The sequence below is a fragment of the Cylas formicarius genome, unplaced genomic scaffold (genome assembly GCF_029955315.1).
Source record: "Cylas formicarius isolate icCylForm1 unplaced genomic scaffold, icCylForm1.1 PGA_scaffold_1__22_contigs__length_36826433, whole genome shotgun sequence".
NCBI lineage: Eukaryota > Metazoa > Arthropoda > Insecta > Coleoptera > Brentidae > Cylas > Cylas formicarius.
Genome location: NW_026844264.1, coordinates 29,482,363 through 29,505,312, shown reverse-complemented (window position 1 = coordinate 29,505,312; position 22,950 = coordinate 29,482,363). Strand labels below are relative to the sequence as shown.

Below are 22,950 nucleotides of genomic sequence, written 5' to 3'. Positions count from 1 at the left end.
AAAACCTGCCTTCGCACCTATTTTGTTTTATTACAGTCTTGTCTCCCCAGACAGGAATTTTTATAAATCATTCTGCTATTACATAAGGAAACGTAGTTTAAGTTTTCCCATTCGCGTCTTATGATGCGTAATTGTTTGGTTGTTCTGTTAAATGTTATATGTTACGTAATAGTTGTTACGAGAGTTTTTGTAACGGGAAGGCCTTTTAAGCTATAAATTAATATTGATTATCATCTTCCTGAAGTCGTGAGTGACACTCATTTATTTTATATTATTACGCGACAATTTTATGAAGATCATATATCATGGCGCTATTGGGTAAATATCCGATGAATTCGAAGGGGTAGAATGGAAAAAATACGTTGATTTGATTGAGATATATTGAAAATTACCCATGATTTAAGGGAACTTGGCGACATTCATAAGGATTTATTGTTTCACAGCTGTATGGGTGGTCTAGTAGTTGGATTTCCTAAGATTTTCTAAGGAAGCAAACACGTTTTTTTTTTAATATTTTGTTATAAAGCAACGTTGCAAGGGCGTGAACAAACGTAAATAATCGACTTTTAAGTATAATCTAACCACGAATAAGCGATTTATAATAACACCCGGCGTTGCAAAACGGTGAAATACATTCAGGTCCAAAAATTTTGGCTCGATTTGTAAAACGCCGGCGATAATTATTTTTTCGTTGTATTACGTAAGAAAATGGTTGTGGTCGTCGCAATTTACTTAGATAATTGCTCCTTCTCTCTATCGCTATCTCTCTCACTCTCTCGCTCTCTCTCTCTCTTTCTGATTGGGCGACTTTTACTTGCCTCGATACATCCATATCGATATTTTTTTATTGCCTTGCTTCTTCAATTTAACGCGTGTTAAGAATAAGCTTTCCGTCTATTTATTCTTTGTCTCCTTTTCTTCATTTTCATTTTATATCAAAATTTATAGTAAAATCTTTTCGATCAAAAACGGAAACAACTGTTCCACCGGGTAACTCGTTAGACAGGCCTAACTCCACTTTCTTTGACATATCGAGGTGTGTACTAAACCAAGGGCAACTAGACCGAAACGATGTCGTCTATACTCGGTTCCGGACTTTTGAACGACATTGCTTGTAGTTCAGGAGGTCGTAAGTTCGCGCTCCGAAGCAATTACTAAATATTTTTCAACCTTTGAAGAAAAAACAACTTAATAATGATACGCTTTATTTAATCAATAAACTGTGATTTTTGAAACTGTGAAAATCGTGCGCAGCTCGTTCAGGTTTCGAAGTAATTACCTGTTTGTCCCCAAAGATCTGCTCGATGGAAATCGTAACGGAAGCTCGGGATGGTGACGTCGGGTATAATATGGCCTGAGATGTACTCGTTTTCGTTTTCAGATGTAGTTGTTCGGGTCACCTATTGAACTCTTCTCGTGCCCTGCAAACTGAGATTCTAGCTTTGTAAGAGATAAAATAAATACGTTGACATTAAAAATTTTTCATAACAGTTTTAAGGAAGAGTCTTTTGTGTTTTAATGTTTTCATTTATGTAAGAATGTAAATGGTAATCATATGTAGTAGATAAATAGTAGGGATTGTTAAGATGATTAGATGTCTTTATATTTAAATTAGTCCAAATTTTGAATTCGGAGCATCAGCTTCATTGATCTTTGAAGTCTTGTCATTGTCTAAATGGTTTTGGTACTTAGGTAGTTTCATCAATTGCTGATCCTTGAGGAGACCTGGTTTCAAAAAACTAAATTGGAAGTATGTTTGTTCTACAAGAACTTCGTTGTTCAATGGATATTGATTAAAAATTGTTTGTTACTAAATTGAAATATTATGTAGTAACTGTACGACACAGTTCTTAAGCCCGATAGTGCTGAAGGACTACAAACCATAATAGAGTGTATTGAAATTGTAGGATGGGTCTGAAGTTAAACTTAACTACAAGAAAACCTTAATTTTTACTTTAAGCAAAAATGATGATGTACAATACCGGTGTACAGGGTATAAGAAGTACCCTGACATATATGTAAACCCTGACTGGGACCACTCGTAGGAGTTTAGATGCCAAATAGAACAGGCTAGAGCTGCTTTTAATCGATTTCGGCAACAAAACACAAGTTTGAGAGCTATAGGTTTTCCAGCCCCTTTCCTGCATGTATAAAAGTCTACTTGAGCAAAAATTAAGAAAGTCTTCAAAGGCAAATGGGAGAATGTGTTCCTACAACATTTCGCATCTTGGTTTCGTCTATTATATTTTTTATATCTTGACGTTTTCTTGTAAATGTGTGAAGGTGTTTCAATTTTTCAATTTTATTTGTGTGGTTGTTGTTTTGTTCGGATGGTTGTAATTGTTACTAAAATCTGTATAAAATAATTTAAAATAACTTTAAATACGCCAATTATTTGAATTCTTTTATAATTACGACGTTTATTGCTTCCGAATCCCCCTTTCTGCAGTCATTCCTTAGCTGCAAAATTGGAGTTTCATTTCATATTGTAATTCATTAATCCCATTTTAAGTAATTGAAATATCAATTATTTGTTTTAATAGAAACGCTCGGAACACATGTTCGATTTAATCTGTTATAAATTGCGGATGTGTTTAATTATTATTTGCCATCCGATTTACTTCCAATTACAGACATTGCGAGTGTATCGGACATAAACAGCAAAACGAAACCTGCACGTTCTATAATACTCAAACTATTCCATGTAATTAAAACGGCGCATAAGTTTGAAGACTTGAAAAATTTGATTTAACCTAGCGTTAACGGTATCATTTGGAACGACGGTATTACCGCTTCTTTGTCTCTTTCTCTCTTACCTTTCTTATTTCTGCGCTCGTTTCACTTGCAAATAAGCATCTCGATAGAATGCCCTGACCTACAAGGCCGTTACGATCGAGAAATTAAGAAATTTCCGGACGAAGTTTTACTCAAGAAAGGAGAAATTTCTCTACTTTACGTCAAGTCATATTAACTTAACAATTAATTCTACAACTAAATTTATAGCCTTCTCTCTCTCAAAGGATGCTTTTAATATGAACAACTTAAGAATAAGAATTAACAATCGCTGGGATGCAAGAAAAAGTTAACCAGAGGAGTCTACAGTCAAATGGGACCATTAGATCTATTACACGACTAACAGAATAAAGCGTTAGTTTGAAAATTCTATACTTTACACTTAAGAATTATATTCAAATAAGTTTAATTTTTTCCATGAAAAGTTGCTAAATTTGAAATACGCACGCGGTTTTTAAGTTTTCGAGTCCTTGGGTATACCATTTCTAATATTGCACGTAAATGGTTAATGGTTAATGTATTTATTTTTTTCTTGGTGATTTTCTTGCTGTACATTGCAAGTAGTTTACGTTATATTAAATTTAGATTTCGCTTCTTTTTTTTTATGTAAAAGAATTAACCGAGGGGTTTATAAAAGTGTTGCATACTATAATTTTTCTACCATCGTCAGTTTTTTCAACAAACAACAAATCAATCAAAATACCATCTATAGCTACTTTTTTCTGAAAACATTCGATCGCAACCAATTCCGTGACTACAGCATACTTTGCACACAAGATGGAACAACCAACGGTCAATACCAACAAGCTTTTCGATGTAACTGCAAAGAAAACTGTGTGACACGATCGGGGCATGTAAATAAGCACAAAAAAACCCGGTTTGCATTTTAGTGTCAAAGTGTTAAGAGCTCTGTATTTGTTACGCATCAGATCACGTGTCATACATTGCCAGCCAATTAGATCGAGACTCACAAAGTGACGTTAAAGACGTGTGTTATCGTTTTCAATTAACATAAGGTATTAATAAAGCCGACGGTATCTGACACGAGATATAACCGTAGCTAAATAATAATAATTATTATTTATGACATGATGGCAAAACTAAGTGAAGCGGACGTCCTTTGCTTGCAAAAATTAAATGAATTTACGAAATTTTATTTTTCTTGAAGAGCTGACTTTGATGTATATCTAATTAACTATTTTGTTTTATTGTGGTGTGCTTAATTCATTCGTAACCGGTTTATTTAATATAGGTTTGGTTATTGGTAGATATATGCGCATTGCCGATTTCTAAACCAATAAACAGAAGGCATAAATAAAGTTTTAGATTATCATATTTTAAACATTATTGGCAGGCTCGTCCACAAAGTTTCCCCACAGAAATAAGCGCGCCAATTAAATATACTATAGCAAATATAAATTTGCAGTATTTAGAATATATTTGCTTAATACACTTAATTACGAAATATTTTCGTTTATTTTTAATGTAGTTATGTTGTAGACGAATAGAATATTACACAGAGAGTATATTAAACATTACAGAGAAAATCAGAAATGTGTTCACTGATGTGTACATTGAAATGTTTTTTTTTCTTCATAATAGAATGTCTCTTTTAGTAATAAATAATATGGCGTTTTTTTTTGATCATCTTATTTTATTAACTCATTATTTTAAATTTAAATCGTTGCCTTGATCTCAAGAAACAATAAGAGTAATCAGAGAATAAGGATACACGAGTTTTAATTAGAGTGCAAATCATGACATGACAGGATCCTCAGAAAAAGATTAATTACTGTTATCGAACCAAAAGTATTAATAAAAATAACAATATAAATCTGAAAAATGGTTAAAGTAAAAGTCAAAAGTCAAAAATAATTTCAAATTGGTTCTGTCGTAAGGATATTTCTTGGAATTATTTTCTTTCCAATTTAGATAAAGAAATTATAATTTCTGAAGGCAGGGTGGGACAAGGCGGGCCACTTAAGCTTTTCATTATTTCTTGCGGCTTTTAACCATCAAGTCGATTTATTCTTGACTAACTTTTACTAAATTTGCCCAAATTTTTCCCAAGCTTCTGGCCGTCGTACCCTACTCTCTCCGAGTTATAACGTTATATATAATAATTATAATTATTTATTAAAAAGTTTTCAATGAAAAAAAAAAACTTACTGTAACGATTTTTCTACCTATTAAAAAATTTGTTATTGGTGTTTATAAGATTTTGGAAAGCTCTGGCTTTAGGCTACGTCTATAGAATTATCCAAAAAATAGCACTTTCAATTAATTAATTACGGGGGTCTCTTTGTGAAGTATCCTTTCGAAATGAATTATATTTTAAGTGAATAACAACGTTTTCAATAAATCAGTTCTTTTGGTATTTTTAAATTTAGTGTTTTAGTTCTGGTATATGACTTTGGCCCAAGCTTCCCAAACAAATCTTTTAATAGGGTCGAAAAGTTGATTGAATGAATATCCAAAAGTCAAGACTTATGACTGAGGGATGTCCACCTTATTGAGGATGTTCCGCACATCATCTAGCCCTGAATGCAAAGGTCAATTCGATAATGCAAAACGAATTTAAATGAAGAAAATATATTTTTAGCTTTTGTAAAAAGCGTCCATCATATTATAGATATTTACTAGACGAAGTTACACCCGGATATATCAGTAAATTAAAATGTAAAATAAAAAAGTACTCAATAAAACTGGAATAGATAGAGAATAAATCCGATTAATTACAAATCTCTACTGGAAGCAAAGCGCAGTATTGAAAATTGAAGAAACAACATCAGAGGCAATCATGATTAGAAGAGGTGTAAGGCAAGGCTGTGTGTTATCGCCGCTGTTATTCAACTCATACTCAGAGGCAATCTTCGCAGAGGCTCTGGACGGAATCGAGTGTGGGATTAGGGTCAAAGGGAAAATAATCAACAACATCAGATATGCGCAGGACCTGCAGAGGCTAATGGATATAGCGAAAACACTGGCCTCCTCATAAACACTACAAAAACTAAGGTCATTGCATTTACCAAGTCACCTGTTCAGGTTCGTCTGAATGTTGATAGTGCTGCGGTGGAACAAGTGTCTTCATAAAAATATTTGGGGAGCATCATAAATGATCAATGTGATCCAAGGAAGGAAGTCAGATGCCGCATAGAATAGGCCAGAAAAACATTCTTGAATATGAGACGACTTTTCGTGAGATCGGTTTTTCTGTACGGATGTGAGAGTTGGACCCTAAACCCATCATTAGAAGAAAAGATAAATGCATTTGAAATGTACATTTACCGTCGTATACTAAGAATATCATGGGTCCAAAGAGTAATAAACGTAGAAGTTCTCGCATGAGAAAACAAAAAGAACTTATGCTTACCATGAAAGAAAGAAAAACTCATTATATTGGGCACATAATGCGAGCTGAAAATTATGAACTTCTGCGCCTAATCATAAAAGGCAAAGTCCAAGACAAAAGGTCGGTCGGCAGGCGCCAAAACTCTTGGTTGAGGGACATTCGACGATGGTTTGGTTGCTCATCGCTCGACATCTTCCGTATGGCCGTGTCAGAACCATGTTAGCTATTTGGATCGTCAACCTTCGAAAGGAGACGGCGCCATAAGAAGAAGAAGAAAATGACACAACCAATCAAGATTATACTTTGACTCTGACCATGGGCGACAACTATGTGTAGACGAAACGGCGAACCATAAATTGAACTTTAAAATATGAAGACTAATTGTGCGATACCATAGTTTGGTCACGTCATAATTTGCCGGGAAACCGTTTATAATCGCCGTGAGTTTAAAACGAAATTAACATTAAACGCACGTTATACCGTTGTGTTGCGAATTAGGAATGAAATATTAAATGTCGAACTGTTTTCATGATATCCATTCCACGCAAGCGATCTTGGGTAGGCATTGCCAACCTGTGGAATATCGCTGTCACCAGAAAATAATGAATATTTAATCATAACTTATATAAACCAATAGAATAAAATGTCAATCCAAAAATAAAAAAGGAAATTAACCGAGATATACCTTATAATAAAAAAGTTAACTGTAATTAAAAGATCGTTTTCGAAAATTACAAAATGTCCACAATTACCAATACCTCCATAACGAAAACTATGATTATGACATCCTAATTAATGATATTAATATGATATGATTTTTATCCACAAAATTTTACAAAAATGTAATTGCAGCAAGTCAAAAATTCACAAGTAGTTCATGACGTGATTTTGATCCACCAATTTTAAAAAAAGTAGTTGTAGCAACTCAAAAGTTCACATGTAATTTAAAGGGAAACATTAATATAAATATAAGTGGCCTCGAATATGAAACGAAAGGCTATCAAACAACAAAATCATCCAGAATATGAAGAATTAAGCAACAAAAAAATTAACTATGAAAAGATCTGTACTATCATTTTATTTTGTCTTTAAATTCAACAATAGAGTGGACACAGTGAACTTTCTTTTTCAAAGATCCAAGGGTCTTCGTTCGAGCTTTCTTGGAGCTATCCCTAAGGTCGTATCAATTAGGAGACAGATACACTTGTGCCGTATTATAGCATATTCTCTTTCAGTTTCATAGCTAGAGTTTTTGACTACTCCCTATGACTTTTAGGTGTTTTTTACTAAATTTTTATCAGAAAAAGAAAAGTTTCTCTACTTGACGTCAACTCAACTCAACTGAACATTTATAATTAAGAACGTATTTTAAATAAAAGCAACACTGCTCACAACAATTCTTTAAAATGGACAGATATATTGTTATTATTATATTATATTATATAAAAAACAGCTCTTAAGTTTTCAAGTCGGGATCCTCTCAGTTGGATGCAATATCATATCATCATATTCTATTGATATCTCCTTCTTCAGATGAATGGTTAATGTATTTTACTTTTTTTTCTCTTATTATTGTTAGTCTACGTTACTTTTTTTTTTGTAAATCGTTAGATTTTGCTCCGCCCTCTTAGGTGCACTTAGCAACTAATATTAATATATTAATGTAATAAGGTAAGATAATTAATAAAGTAATTAATAATCACTTCCTTAAGTATAATGTTATGGCAATACAATTGAACGTGTGACAAAGAAAATATGTGTTATGAGTTGCTTAATGGTTCAAAATATAAATATGAAAAATTGTAGAATAAAAAATTACTCATGAAATACTCCTTGAGGGAATTAAGTTCGAACCCAATGGCTTCATAGAAGTAATTCTATTCTAAAGTCACTTCTAAATAATCCTCCCCATGAACATTTTTGTTGTCTTTTTGTTATAACCAACCAAAACATATGACGTAGTTTTGGAGAGTTTGGTCAAACGCTAAAGAAAGGCCCAGTTCTCATTTTGATGAATAATAAACGCATCATTGCTGTGGACAGATTTCATCAAAAAAGGAAAATATCAATTTATTCGTAAGAATATTAGCTTGCGGGAGCGTCAGGTGATCGACGATTTGGGAGACTTGATAAGCAGTTTCGCTACTTAAGGTGTAGAACGCTATACTTAACATTCTAAACAAATTAACATGTGAAGTCTTTTTCTAGAAATAAAATTCAAAGATATTTTCAATATTTATGAACGTTACACGTTTTAGCATGCCCATAGTCTCGCGTCGTCACTTAGAAAGATAATGCGTTAAGTAGTAAAAATAGAAATGATTTTTGCCAACGTGACGGGGAAGCTAATCAATAAAAATAATCGACGATACGGTTGGAATTTTAATTTACGATTAAAAAGACAATGGAGGAAATATTGACGTAATCAAGAGATTACAAATTTTACTGAAAAATATGCTTAACATTGATTATATGTATATCCGATAGCACCCAACCTGCGTCTTAAATCTTGACTTTTCAGCTACAAGGAAACCAATGTGAGTTATCACATTTTAGTTAGGAGATCTATGACGTATCTGTATGTGAATTTTTCTACTTAAAATTAAATTCATAACTTTAACGATCTGAGACATCGTGTAGATAAGACCAAATCAAAGAAATGACTATTATTTCAGTGGAAATATATGCAATCATATTTTAGTAATGACATAATATGATATAGTTGTTTTGCAGCCAAAATGCGTATGTTAGTACACAATAGCATGCATTTATTGATACCAATATTGCGAGAAACACTCAAAAACATTTAAACATTAATTATTTAATAACAATCTGGAATGAGAGCTTCAATTAATTTGATGATGTATTGAAGTACCCCTTTTAGAATTTCTTTTAAATAGTACCATAGCTATTATATAATATATTATATGATATATATATATATATATATATATATATATATATATATATATATATATATATATATATATATATATTTGTGAATTTTTATTGGATGTAGTTTCTTGGACCGTCGCGTGTATATTTTCTTCAATTTCTCTTGGGTCTCTCGAAAACAATTAATGTGATTCTTCTAAATATTTATTAACGTTTCGATCATAACTTCGATCTTTTTCAAAATATTCTTATTTTGTATAGATGACATATATAATAATTAATGACATTTGACGTTGTGTTAATATATTAAAAATAAAAATAATTTGTCAGCGAATATTTTGGAATGGCATGCAAAACAGGTACGGATGTTTTTTATTATATTGGATAATTTAATTTTGTTAGTTTAAAATTGAATGATATATTTTGTTAAGGATTTTAGAATCGGTTTTGTAATTAATTGAATTTTTGTTTTTTTGGATTTCTATACTTTGATAAAGTTCTCTTTTTTTGGTGTTAGGTTCTGTTAGTAGGGCTTTAACTTTTTGAAAATTAAATGTGTGTTTGGTGTTTTCGCAAAGAGTATGAAGAGCTGTTTTGCTTTTTTTCATACTTATGTCCGTTGATTCTATTTTTTAAATATTGGCTTGTTTGTCCTATATATACACTGTCGCAATTAGAGCATCTAATTTTATATACTATATTCCTTCTTTTTTTAACTGGAATTTTTGCTTTGAGTTTAGTGAAGAGATATGTTTTTTTGTAAATTATAACTTTCGTGTCCTATTTGAATTTTGTGTTCCTTGAAAATGGTTTGGAGTTTTTCTGATAATCCAGGTATATATGGTAGCGATATATATTTTCTTTGAGGATTTTGATGTTGATGTTTGTTTACATTATTATAAAATTTGTTGGTACGTTTATTAAAAATATTATTAATTAAGTTTATGGGATAGTTATTTTCTACAAGTGTGTGTTTTGCTTGTTCATTTGCGTCTGGTCTATATTCTGGATCGGATAACATTATTGCTCTGTCTGTGAGACCTATTATGACGGATTTTTTTTGGGTTAGGGAATGATTAGATTTAAAATTTAAATATATCATTCAATTTTAAACTAACAAAATTAAATTATCCAATATAATAAAAAATAATAAAAAAACATCCGTACCTGTTTTGCATGCCATTCCAATTCGTATAAAATATTCGCTGACAAATTATTTATTTTTAATATATTAACACAACGTCAAATGTCATTAATTGTTATATATGTTACTTATACAAAATAAGAATATTTTGAAAAAGATCGAAATTATGATAGAAACGTTAATAAATATTTGGAAGAATCACATTAATTGTTTTCGAGAGACCGAATACCCAAAAGAAATTGAAGAATATATATATATATATATATATATATATATATATATATATATATATATATATATATATATATATATATATATATATATATATATATATATATATATATATATATTCTCACGTATTGATTCACGGATGGAAAAATATGATGACACTATATTCCGGGATATCATCCGTTCGCTCGTTGAACTCCGACTGGAATCCTGCATCCGACTGGAATCCTGCAAATCCTGCATCCGACTGGAATCCTGCAGACGTTTCGCCAAAATCTCACTTGGCATCTTCAATGCTCGCGCTTCGAGTGTTCGAAGTGTTTTCGGAGCGCGAGCATTGAAGATGCCAAGTGAGATTTTGGCGAAACGTCTGCAGGATTCCAGTCGGATGCAGGATTCCAGTCGGAGTTCAACGAGCGAACGGATGATATCCCGGAATATAGTGTCATCATATATATATATATATATATATATATATATATATATATATATATATATATATATATATATATATATATATATTCAACAACACCACCTTAAAAAATATTTCCCAAACCTGTGATTTAAGTATCGGAAAAGCCTAAAGTATGTATGATTAAGGGCAACCATCTAGGAGATCTAACTACTGTTTAGGCCTTGATTTATACAATTGATTTATATATATAAAAAAATTAAACAGCTAAATTTACAAATGGCAAACGTATTATTGTTAGTATTTAGCTTATAAAGGAAACTAAAGGGGTGAAATGGAAAGGAAATGCCTCAACACTGTAAGACTTGAAAACACTACTGGGGCACTTTACTAAGCACTTTACAGTTTTCCTGTAGAATATTTCAACGATTTAATCCGTTCGACCTTCCAATTTGATAATATAAATACCCAACGAAATTTTCAAGGTTTATTAAAACTTTTTTTTATTTTTCTATTATGGATTGAAATTGATTAGTTCGTTAAATGCTATTTAGGGGTGCGCTCAATTTGTCGATATCGCCGGTAAATTGCGCCAGGAGGTTGAAGTCATTAAATCCCGAATTTTGGAAAAAAAGTCTCCGCTCGACGAAAACTCGTTACAAACCCAAAATTTTAATAAAATTAAAACGCTTAATTCCAGTGTCGGCTTTTCTCCCTTGAATTTGCTACTCGCGGCTTACTTATAATTTCATTTCGTCCGCGGGGCATTTGACGGCAATAAATTGACTTTCAAACTACTAAATTATACTCGGAGGAGATACAGATCTGTAGCAAAACGCGTCGAAATTCCCGAGAGAAGTTTTTAAAAATCAACCTCAAGTGCGCCGGTGCTTATTACAATCAGTTTATCATTTTTCTTTTTATTGTTTATAGGCAATGTATCATTTTGCTCTTTTTATTTTAGCTAAACTATCTCGCTTTTCTCGTTCTCCTTGCGTTATTAAAAGTAGCCCGAAGGGGATTATTTCAGTTTATTGCCCGGAACGTTAATTTATTGTCCAGAGCAGAAATTCCAGTGCGACGTTGCCGATTTGTTCTTGTTTTCCCGACAATTCGACTATTTAGTCGGAAGCTTTTCGTTCTATTCCGGTACTTTAGTCACAGGTTGTCGTTTGATATTTTAGCGGCAGTCCTGATGATTCTGCATGTGTGCTGCATTCATCACGTTAAATATATATTTTTTAATTTGATAAATGTGTTTTTTTTTTAAATTGCAGTCTTACAAAAAGTATAGCATGCAACGCCTTTATAAAGTTCTTCACACACTTAATAATTAAAGTTTAATTGAACCCTCGATCTGCTTATGCATAAACAAATGCGTGACTTAAGTGTCGTTTTAGGTTTGAATAAATTACAAAAGTCTACAAAATTAAACTTTTTGACAGATGTTTTTATTTTGAGTACTGATTTTATTTAATTTTTGATATGCTGATTTTAAAAATTCTATGCATTTATTTGTATCACGATTTTTTTTTCATTCCATTTCCTTAATGTCCTGGTGAAGCCTCTCTCTCCGTTCTTCGCTAACTGTTCCAACATTTTCGGGAAAATAGTTTAAGCGTGAAAACTGCCAATGCATTTTCAAACTCATATTACAATATAGACGATGAAAGTGTTGTAACATATTTTGAACAATACTTTCGTAGTTTTTGTCTTTAGAGTTCTCAAGAAACTTATCAATTATCAATGAAACCCAGGCATTTTTCTCGACATTGGTCATTGTGTTTTCAAAATCCTGCGGCCCTGGCATCTAGTTCTTTTGAGGAGGGAGGTATCGGTACATCTGGGCCATGAGGAAGATTGGGATACACAAGTTTTTTTCTTATTTTTTTCTGTTTATCCTTAAACATCTCACGGGCAAAAGTAACAATCATCACTGTGATTACTAGACTGTCGCCATACCATAAGAACACCAAAGTTTAAACATTTCTTCCTACCTTCTGACCGGTTTCTTAATACTTCAACGCAAACGGAACAAACAGTATGGAGAGCCCAGGATTTGTCTTGGTCGCCATTTTTTACACCAAAATAAAAATGGTATACATTTTTCACAAAAGAAGTTATAGTTTGCCTTTTCTTTGCTACGTCATAACTACCACAGATATAACAAGATTGCTTTCGAAAAATCGTCGGTGAGTGGGGCAAGTTCGTCGCAAATAGCGCGAATCAGCTTTTTATTTTAAAAAGAAAGCGCTTCGCGGATCCTTGTAGGGACGGAATGTTTTTCGCAAAATCGATGTAATTTGATTGTGAATACACCCTGTATAAAGTGTCCTTTACTTCTCGTCGAACTTCAAATTTACGTCATACTTCGGTAAATATTAAAATTTGTACTGGTAATTGCAATTTAAAATTATATTTGTTCAAATATCTTGCGTCCCCTGTATTATAGACGAAACCTCAAACTCTCTCTCAACACAGTTTACGATAGCGTTCATATCAAATTATCACAAAAGCGGAAATTTCTAGGATCTATTCGAATTTTTTGCCCATAGCTCTGAATCTCCTTAGTTTCCTGGTATCCGAATTTTTCCAATGGAGTAAATGGTTTTCAAAAAACTACTTGCCATGCAGTTCGTGGTAATTGTAAATGACGCCATCGCGTCCAGATTGAGGGCGAGAAATGGTGATTTTCATTTGGATTTTTTCAAATATCTCGAATAGCGTATGTGATAGACGAAAACAGTAAATACAACAACTGTAGCCCTTGATACGCCCTGTAACACTATTTGAACGGATTAGCTATTTTTTGTACGAATTTACTTCCTCAAAGAACAATTTTTAGGGTCTTTTCGATTTTTGTCCATAACTAAAACGTGTATATAATCAAAAAAATGCGTCAAACAAAAGTTACAGCGTCGGTTCTCCCACGTATTACGGATGTAAAATTTTTCCGATCGGATGAATGGCTTTGGAGGAAAAGATGATTTTCTGGATGCCAAAACTACCACAAAAAAATTCAAAAATAAAAAAAAATACTTCGCGTTATTTTACTATTCCCAATTTAAAGAGTCTAAATGCGGGTCCAAACTTCTACTTCTCTCCCGAGTCTGAGGACGGTAGCTGCAAATTTGGAGTACTTATTATGTTTCTTAATATTGAACGGAATATCGCGAACACCCTGTACAATACTTAAAAACCGTAAATACAAAAGTTTAAGCTGTCTATCGTCATGTAAAAGAAACTGACATCTAAAACACGGATTTGAAATTATTGCCAATTTTCAATAATAGTTTCAGTTTTTTTGAATTTGCGGCGCACAATGTATATTCTTGAAAAACTGTCACGAATGGAAGTTTATAGAGCCGTATCTTCTGCTTCTGGTTCAAGAATTTTTTTGGTCTCGCAAACATTTTCTGGAAAATGATGTTTTTTGTACACCCTTAGAATACCAAAAGACGTGGACGGAGAACGGACAAACAGACAAAAAAAATATTTTTTTTCGACGGTGATCGTTTCTGTACCAACGGCGTTGGTGAAAAAGGTCCCCCAAAAAAATACAAATAAGCAAACAGCTTTCAAACATCAATATCGCTGTAGACTTGTATTATTAGTATTGGTAGATCTTCTATTATGTATGACAAAGTAAATATAATAGTAATTATCTCGGACTCATCTCAAACATGGAACTAGTCTTCATAACTTGAATTAATTCAATTAATTTATTTCTTAGATGCTCTAATTGTTTAGTTCTTGGAATGCATCTACCAAATATCCTTCCTACAGCTGGATTTCTCCGGGTTTTCCTTGTCTCCGATTCGGTGCGTGATCATCTTTATTAGGCAATATTGCACCATAATGTTTTTCGTGATCATCAGAGAGCATACTACTTTGAAGTACCACAGTCTGCCAGTATAACCACTTAAGAATCTATTTATAAAAAATACCACTTTTTTAAACCTATCAAAATGTCTCTCACAAATGGTCAAGTTAAGCATTAATAAATCTATTTCATGTAATCAAATATATCTGAAGATAAGTCTATACCAACTTGTTTAAATTAATCCGCTTGAGCCAACTGATAAACTGAAGCTATTTCCGAATTTTCATTTTCATTTTAAGTGTTCATTTTACTTTTACGATTCCTTTGTATAAGATTAAAACCATTAAGAGTAATAAACAACAGGTGTTTTACGAGTTAGTATCAGAACGAATTTATCATAAAGTGCAAAATCATAAATTATTAAGAATGATTGGTTCGAGTCATCTGTTGGAAGATTAACATCATTCTTATATGAATTTAAGCTCTAATTGTTCTAATTGGATTTGCGAAAGTTGGGTTAAGGTCGACGGAAAAGTAGGTAATGTCTTTAATTGGCTTTCAGTATTTCCTTAAGCAAGCAATATTTTTCATAATTTTTTATACGCGCGTTTGAAAAAGAAGGGAGTTTCCTGTTTTTATCAGGAACGAGTTTTTCCCTTAGAAATTTAACAAACTTGACGTTCCATTTGCAAAACTGCTTAAAAATCGTTAGCTAGCTGGCGAATATAATGGCAGTTCGTGTTTACTTCGAATGTTTGCGTAATCGCGGTTTATTAGGCCTGTAATTATATTGTTAAATATTTTTTGTGTTAATTGCTATTATACAACCGTAACATGGATGTAAAATCTGCGCACGTCCAGGGTTATTTGGAGTCACGTGACTGTTAATGATGGCCAAGTTTACACACAATAAAATAATGGGGACCCACGGACGAATGTTTCTTCCTTTTCAAAAAAATATGTGCCATAGACAAGAGTATTATGTACCATATGATCTTTGCTTGTGTCCAATGAACCAAAAACTATTGGTGATCATATTTAAAAAGTGATTCCATTTTAATTCATTTCAAATTATAAAAATTGTAAACGCTTGAACGTCCTGTAAAATATAACTCCAATTAAAATGTCAAAAAGATTTTTTTCTTTACTGAATAAGCCATCAAACTAACTAAAATTTATTCAGTTATAAAATAAAAATGAACAAAACAAACATCGATATGGTTTAGAAACTTGAATTTGATTTCACAAAATATTTTGATTGAAATTATTTTGAAATGCCATAAATACGCAAAACATCAAAATGCCTCGAAAATATAGTAATATCATGCATTCGCCCAAAGATATGAATTTTTCGAAGCCTGCTTTCACACCCTGCACAACGATGAACACGATGACTGAAGATCTCGAAAATAAATATCGTAATAGTCAGCCAAAATTACGCAACTGTCTGAGTATTCCGCTTTATCTGCCGTGCAGGTTATATTGAAAGTAATTGGTGATTTATGGCCTCGATTGGAATATTACTTCCTAATATCTTAGTTTTTAGCCTAGTTCTTGTGTTGCTAACGATAAGTACTTCAAACCCTGCGTGTTGAAAATAATGATTTTTCATTCCAGATCCAGAGGCGGAGGAGTTACAATGCTGCACATAACGGAAGATACTCCTCCTGACATGTTAGCTGGTGCTATGGACCTCACCGTCCACCTACCCAGCGGCAGATCTATCAAGATGTCAGTGGAAAGGAGGTTAGTTGAATCAGAATCAAGTGAGAACATCCCATATTAATATTTTCGTCTTGGTAGCACTCCGATGATGGACCTGTTGGTCCAAATTACCACCAACAATCAGCTCCAACTGTCCAACTACACACTCCAGGCTCTCGGTATGGCTCCGTCCGCCCAACACAGCGACAAAATTCTCCCCTTTAAGCCGAACACGCCCATAGGGGCATTAGATACGCAACACGTTCGAGTTCTACCGAAAGGTGCGTAGGATTACATTTGTAATTTCTCTATGTCGGGTCTGGCTAAATTTTGCAGGTAGATCTTTGCCTGCTCCCAAGTATGTTGCACCAGGTCATCAGCCTTTCGAGAGTACGTTTAGATTGAAGGTGCACTTACCTAGGAATCAACTGTACGTTACCCGAGTCAGTAGGAATGTTCTCTTGGAGGATATTATGAAGAAGGTATGCGAAGAAAAGAATCTGGATCCGATGAAGTACGAATTTAAGCATCCAGGTAATACCCGTTGTTTTATGGAGTGAATAATGTTGTACTAAAATTGACGGACTGTAGATGTAGGTCAGTTTTAACTGCGAAGATGTATGCAATAATTGAATATTTTTTTGGATGTTGGTAAAACCATAAATAATTTTGCCACCCCCTATTAAACAACATTTTCAACGAGTTACTCGTATTAATTAACAATCGCATGGTGCTGGTAAGAGTAGCGGAAACGAACAGAACAAGTTTTATTTACTTTTATTTTTATTTAGTTTTTTTCGTAAGATATACTTGATTATAAATTTTGAGGGGTTATTGGCAGGAAAAATTGTCAGAAAAAAAAATATTTCACCATTGTCAGTTTTGGTGAAACCTTAAAAAATTACTTTTTTTTAATATGAAAACCTGCAAAATCTGCTAGATTAATGAAACCTAGTCACTAACTACTTTTAAGCAATACGTACTTAGTACTTTTGCGCTTCCTAAATCTTACATTTTCATTTTATGCAACCGAGAGTATAATTTACAGAAATGTTATTTGCTAATTGCCCGTTTGTTAACTATTTCATATGAAGGTGCTTTAATAATAATGTTACCTAAAAGAAAAACATCCGCATACAATAATAATATAACAACGACAGTAATGGAGAATACCAAGAATTCTAAGGGTGACTTGGTTTTTGCTACCAAAATATGACCTAATTCGTTTTAGTTATCAGTAATTGTACGGGGTAGTTCGCCTGTTCAAATATCTACGCAATAAAAAAAAATCGGGTTTTAAACCAAACATAAAAAGTTTCGTTTAAGATCTTCTAATATAAGCTTAGCTACTTAACAATAACTCTAAGTGTCGGTTGATCTGACCGACGTTATTGTTGAAACTCATTTTTTAACAAATTAACAGAAGTAAGATAGTACTGAAGTGGATGAAAGCGATACCAAATGTTTACTTAAACTTTGAAACAAGGACTTTACTTGCATATAGCTTTGCGATTTACTCTTTAGTCATTACCTTTTTTATTTTAAAAGTATTTTTTTTATATGTCATTATTTGGTTTAAGGTTTTAAGGATGGTAACGTTAAATCTATATTTTCTAGTTCATGTTTGTTATGTTATGAAATTGTCGGAATTTGATATTGTTGTATAATATTGCTTTTCCTAAAGCAGAGTATTCTTATTATTTATATGCTATTTCAGACTGTAGAGTATTGAAAATGCTTTTCGCCAGGCGCAAATTTTTGAGGACTATTTTGAGCAATTGATAAATAACTTACGACCGGTTCAATAGCAGTTATGACGATATACATATTCAACATATATATATTCAATTCAACTGGTTAACCACTAGCAATATGGACTTCAAAGTTGATTCGATAGAAGGAAAATTTATATATGGCAGATTTACACAAAACAGGGTTTATAATTGTATTTGGTGTACTATAATTCAAACGAACGGATCTTAATTAAGCCAGACACACGTTGCCAAACAGTGCTCAGTCATCGAACATTGCTAACTAAATCCAATGGCCCTTGTATGGCCACACGTGAAAGAATTTGTTGTATTCAGGAAGCGACACCAGAGAAGTGGCGAGGAACAGTTTCCCGGGTCATTAAATATGATGAGGACATATAAGATCTTACTTATTTATTGTATCCGATGGTCGACTTGTTAATTATAACTTCAAGATGGGATGACAGTTCCTCAGGTGACGCAGAATGTTACGATTTTTTATAATTTAATTTTTGTATAGTGTTTAATAAAAAATAAGGGTATCTAATCTTATGTACAAAATACTAAATATTTCTTTTGTTAAAATGAAATTCTTTCCTTGTTATCCTTTTTACGTGCATCCTATCGGGTGCGTTGGATACACTATTTTTAATTTTTGATGAATGGATAACAATAGGAAAAATCCATAAATTGACTTAAACCAAAGTGATAAAATGAAAGAGTTTTGCAATGAAATGAATTCCAAACAATGAAAGTGCATACCTAATAATTCCTTATAACTCTGCACGTTTCTGAAATAGACTACTACTTATTAATGTTAAATATATAGAATAGAATAGAATTGAATTTATTGACCACGTTTTGTTCATACAATTATGTCAAGTCATAAATGCAATATGTAAAAAAAATGTATATAAAAAACAAGACAATGAATAAATCATATAAAGAATGTATAAATTATATAAGACAACGTATAATACAGAAGAACAGGACGGTGTATATAACAAAGAACAAGACGTTTATATAAATAAACGAAAGGACGCAACATTAACAAAATTATAGAAAGTCATTGCGCAGTCACACCGCTGACAGACGCTTCTTTAACTTCAATCACAGCGGGAGTACCCAGTATTTCCCTGACCGCGTAAAATCAGTGCCTCTTAAATTTTCTATTACTTAGCACTTTCGCGTTAGCTGCTAGTTTATTGTACAAGTTTAAGTTTAGTGATTTTTTTTGACTTTTGGTATATTTGAATCTCGAAGCACGAAGGAGTAGTTAAATAGTCATGCTAAGAGGAGTTCTGACTGAAGCTCTCTATGTTTTTGTGTATTTCTAATAATTGATTATAAATATACAGACAAGAAAGTGGCGAATAGATACGATTACTACTCCTAGGGTTAGGCTTTTCTCGAATGGAAGCTAACAGGAAATCAAAGTAATGTAAAAAAAAAATCGTTGTCATCAGGCGTTGCGTATATTTAAAACTCGCCTTTTAATTAAGCCTGTAAACATAGTAAACCGCGTCTGTGCTTTATCGTATCATTTTATCTTGAAATTCTTATCTGACAGCACAAACAAAAGGAATTTGAACTGATTTACAAAGTCTTTAAACAATTTGGTGGTAATGTTAAGTCAAGGCAGCTTGATATATCCAGATTGCGCTAGAGCTATGCGTTATAAGGTATGAAATGTACGATTTTTGGAGAAAACACGCTTGGTATATTTTCACGTAGTGTTATATAATGTGATTTTTTTTAGGTAACCTAGACGAGGTCCTGGATCCGAAATTGACGTTAAGCGACTACCAAATAACCGAAATCTACGTTGTCCATAAAGGCACGACAAACTTAAACCAGGCTTTTTCTGCTGCCGACATTATGAGCCTTAGGAAGGAAGAGGAAAGGAAGCACATGCACAACAAAACCGGTGGCGGCGTTTTCAACCTCATTTTTAAACGAGGCAAATCGGTAAGGACACAAAAGCAGTTTGTTTCAAGTTCTATAATAATTATTTTCATTACTCTTTTGTTAAAATGGACCGATCGTAAGTAAAACGCGATAACCTAGATAGCACGTAGCGCAATTACGCGAAAAATAGATGTTTACATTTTCTCGCAAAGTAAATTAGTTCGTATATTTATCGGGCAAGTAAACGTCGATGTTATTTTGCTAAAAGCGGAAAATAAAATGAGCCTTTTTTTAATTACTATCTAATTAGAGGCAAATGGTCGAGAAACACAACAAAAGACATTCTAAGCAATCATTCATGTATAGCCCGTTCAATTATTCTTGTAAGGGATAATTTTTTTATCAGAAAAGAAATCGTTGTCTTGAAATTGCGCGTGCCTATTGACAGTGAAAACTGTGTGTGTAACATAAAGAACGAGATTCTTCTACTTATATCTGACCCATTTCCAATTCCTAGTGTGAAGGGTCATTTTTAGATTACAAACAAACAAAAAACAATTATATTACAGAATGAAAACACATCAGGTTCTGTATATTGCAGTTTTTGCTTCTATAAGTCGTTGAAACCTATAAAACACAAAGAAATTAACTTCAAATTGGGTATTCTGGAAATATTCGATAAAAATATTTAATAAAAAATTCTTTTGCCCAATTTAGCGAACCCAGTGTTTCGAAAAAAGGTTTGGCTAAGGTATGAATAATATCAGCAGTGGTTAGTTGTTTGGTAAATAGACATGTTATGTCCGAAAAGCCTTCTTTAAATGATAACGGCTCTTTAAAAGGTGCCGCAGAAATAGTTCTTTTTTAAAAAAGTTTTGGAAGCGCTTTATGACATCTAGATGAAATCGACTACAAAAAACCTATGGGTCGTGAAAGCTATAGCACCGACGACATTTTTTTATTTTGTACGATCTCTTACCTAAAGGAGGCGTCACTTATTATGCCGCAAACTGTTTGTTATGGCAATATTTGTAGTTTATTGGACAAAAATGATATTTTTCAAAACAGCGATTCGAAAACTGGTGGTATGCAAGAGCTTGCTGGAATACCTGTATACAATATTATGCCGGAAAAAATAATTCCATCGATTCTATTTACAAAACTTTTAGATTCCTCCTTCGTTGGTTCTTGTTGAATCGGAATTTTTGGTTAGCCAGTTTCAGTAAAGCTCTGAAGAAGCCAACAGGATGATTGGCTAAACATCAGCAAGTTCGACTCAACAACAACCGACGGAATCCAGAAGTTGCGTATTACAGTTGCCCTCGGAAGTTTATTTGAACACTTTCATAGGTACAGAGTAACTGCTGGTGTTCTGCTTCTGGGGCCCCAGGTCTCCAAAATGTCACTATCAGATGGCTATCAGATTCTTGTCTGGTGTTTATGGGTACTTTTCACAAAAGTTCTGAATTCCTCCTGCGTTGGTTTTTGCTGAGTAGAAATTGCTGATGTTTCGCTAATCATCCTGTGGGCTTCTTCAGAGCTTGACTGAAACTAACTCACATTTTACTCTGTACCAGCTTATATATTGTTTGAGAGGGGCATAGCTAAATGAGGGGCATAAACATCGTCTCGGATGACTGATTCCCAAACTGGTTAAGATTATTAGGTTGTTTATAGATTTCTATAGACTTTCGGATTTTGCGTTGGTAGAAGAATTGATTACATGCAATAATTTTAGTTTTATCGAATAAAATTATATGTCCTTTTTCGTGACTGTGATCGGCAACTGCTGATGAGTTCATGTTCTTTGAGCCTAGTTGATATTTTTCGTCCGGTCTCTCCAATGTGTTCTTTGCCGTGTATGCATGGAATGCTGTGAGATGCCAGGAGTTTACTACTGTACCATGTACTAGGTTTGTTTTCTAATGGGTTTGATCCCGGGAATCTCACGGAGTAATTTCATACTTCATTGTTTCTGAAAGTATGAAATAAATGAACAAAAGTGCTTGTGGTCTAAAGGCGAATTTTCGGATATATTCTTATCAGTCATATTATCTTCATTTATAATTAGAGTACAGCTCTAAGAAAGAGATTTTGCTTTTAATCTGATTTTTGCTGTCACTTTCAGAGTATGGGTTCGGGATCTGTATCGAGCGATAACAGATCGATATCCCCAACGCAAAGCGACGACTCCCGATCTGTCACACCACCTGGTGTGCAGCCGCCGCCTATCATAACCCCTCCGAAAAAGGACCCGCCGCCTGAACGTCCGAAACCGCCCCAAAGAAAAAGGCGACCGGCGCCTAAACCACCCCAGATTCAATCTGAAGGAGTTAAGGAAGTCGATGCAGAAAAGACACCGTCAGGTGAACATTCCCTTTGTTTTAAAGCGCGCCGAGTAGGCCATTTTAGACATTTTTGTCACTTTTTTGTGATGATATAATCTGTATATTAGTTTTTATTTTGATTGAATCCAATGCAGGGGCTTGAAATATAGATGGAAACGGTTATTTTAAAAAAAATTCTCGAAATTTAGCATTTCCAGTAATTTACTTTATTTTTAAATTAATTGGTTATAGGCTATGGCTATTACCGTTATTGAACCTTAAACTGGAATGATTACATGATTACATATTTCATTTACTCTAGTTGTGTTTTCAATGGATAATTACTTAGGTTAGGGTTTTTATCATTTTGGATATTAATAAATATTGAATTTTGATATTGCTTTTAAAATAGCTATACATATAGACTCCATATTTTTCAAACTATTGTCAATCTCAAGTCAAATTTATCGAAAAACAATTTTCGAAGCAAAATTATTCTCATTATATGTTGTTAAAATTGTCGAAAGTAATAAAGTATAGGTCCCAACTAATTCATAGGAATCGTATTTTTAAAGTCAGTAAAGGATATAATGACATATAAATTATAAAAAAG

The 22,950-nt window shown here is 33.1% G+C and overlaps 1 protein-coding gene across 4 annotated transcripts in view; it reads left to right on the top strand.

Moving 5' to 3' along the window:
* Window positions 1–22,950, top strand: part of LOC132696186 (cordon-bleu protein-like 1) — a 108,077-nt gene that overhangs the window by 69,079 nt on the left and 16,048 nt on the right. For all 4 annotated transcript variants that reach the window (XM_060660875.1, XM_060660878.1, XM_060660876.1 and 1 more), the window contains 5 exons: window positions 16,265–16,393; window positions 16,451–16,632; window positions 16,688–16,885; window positions 19,862–20,070; window positions 22,139–22,376. In XM_060660875.1, coding sequence (XP_060516858.1) covers window positions 16,265–16,393; window positions 16,451–16,632; window positions 16,688–16,885; window positions 19,862–20,070; window positions 22,139–22,376 — 956 coding nt within the window. The remainder of the gene's footprint in view (window positions 1–16,264; window positions 16,394–16,450; window positions 16,633–16,687; window positions 16,886–19,861; window positions 20,071–22,138; window positions 22,377–22,950) is intronic.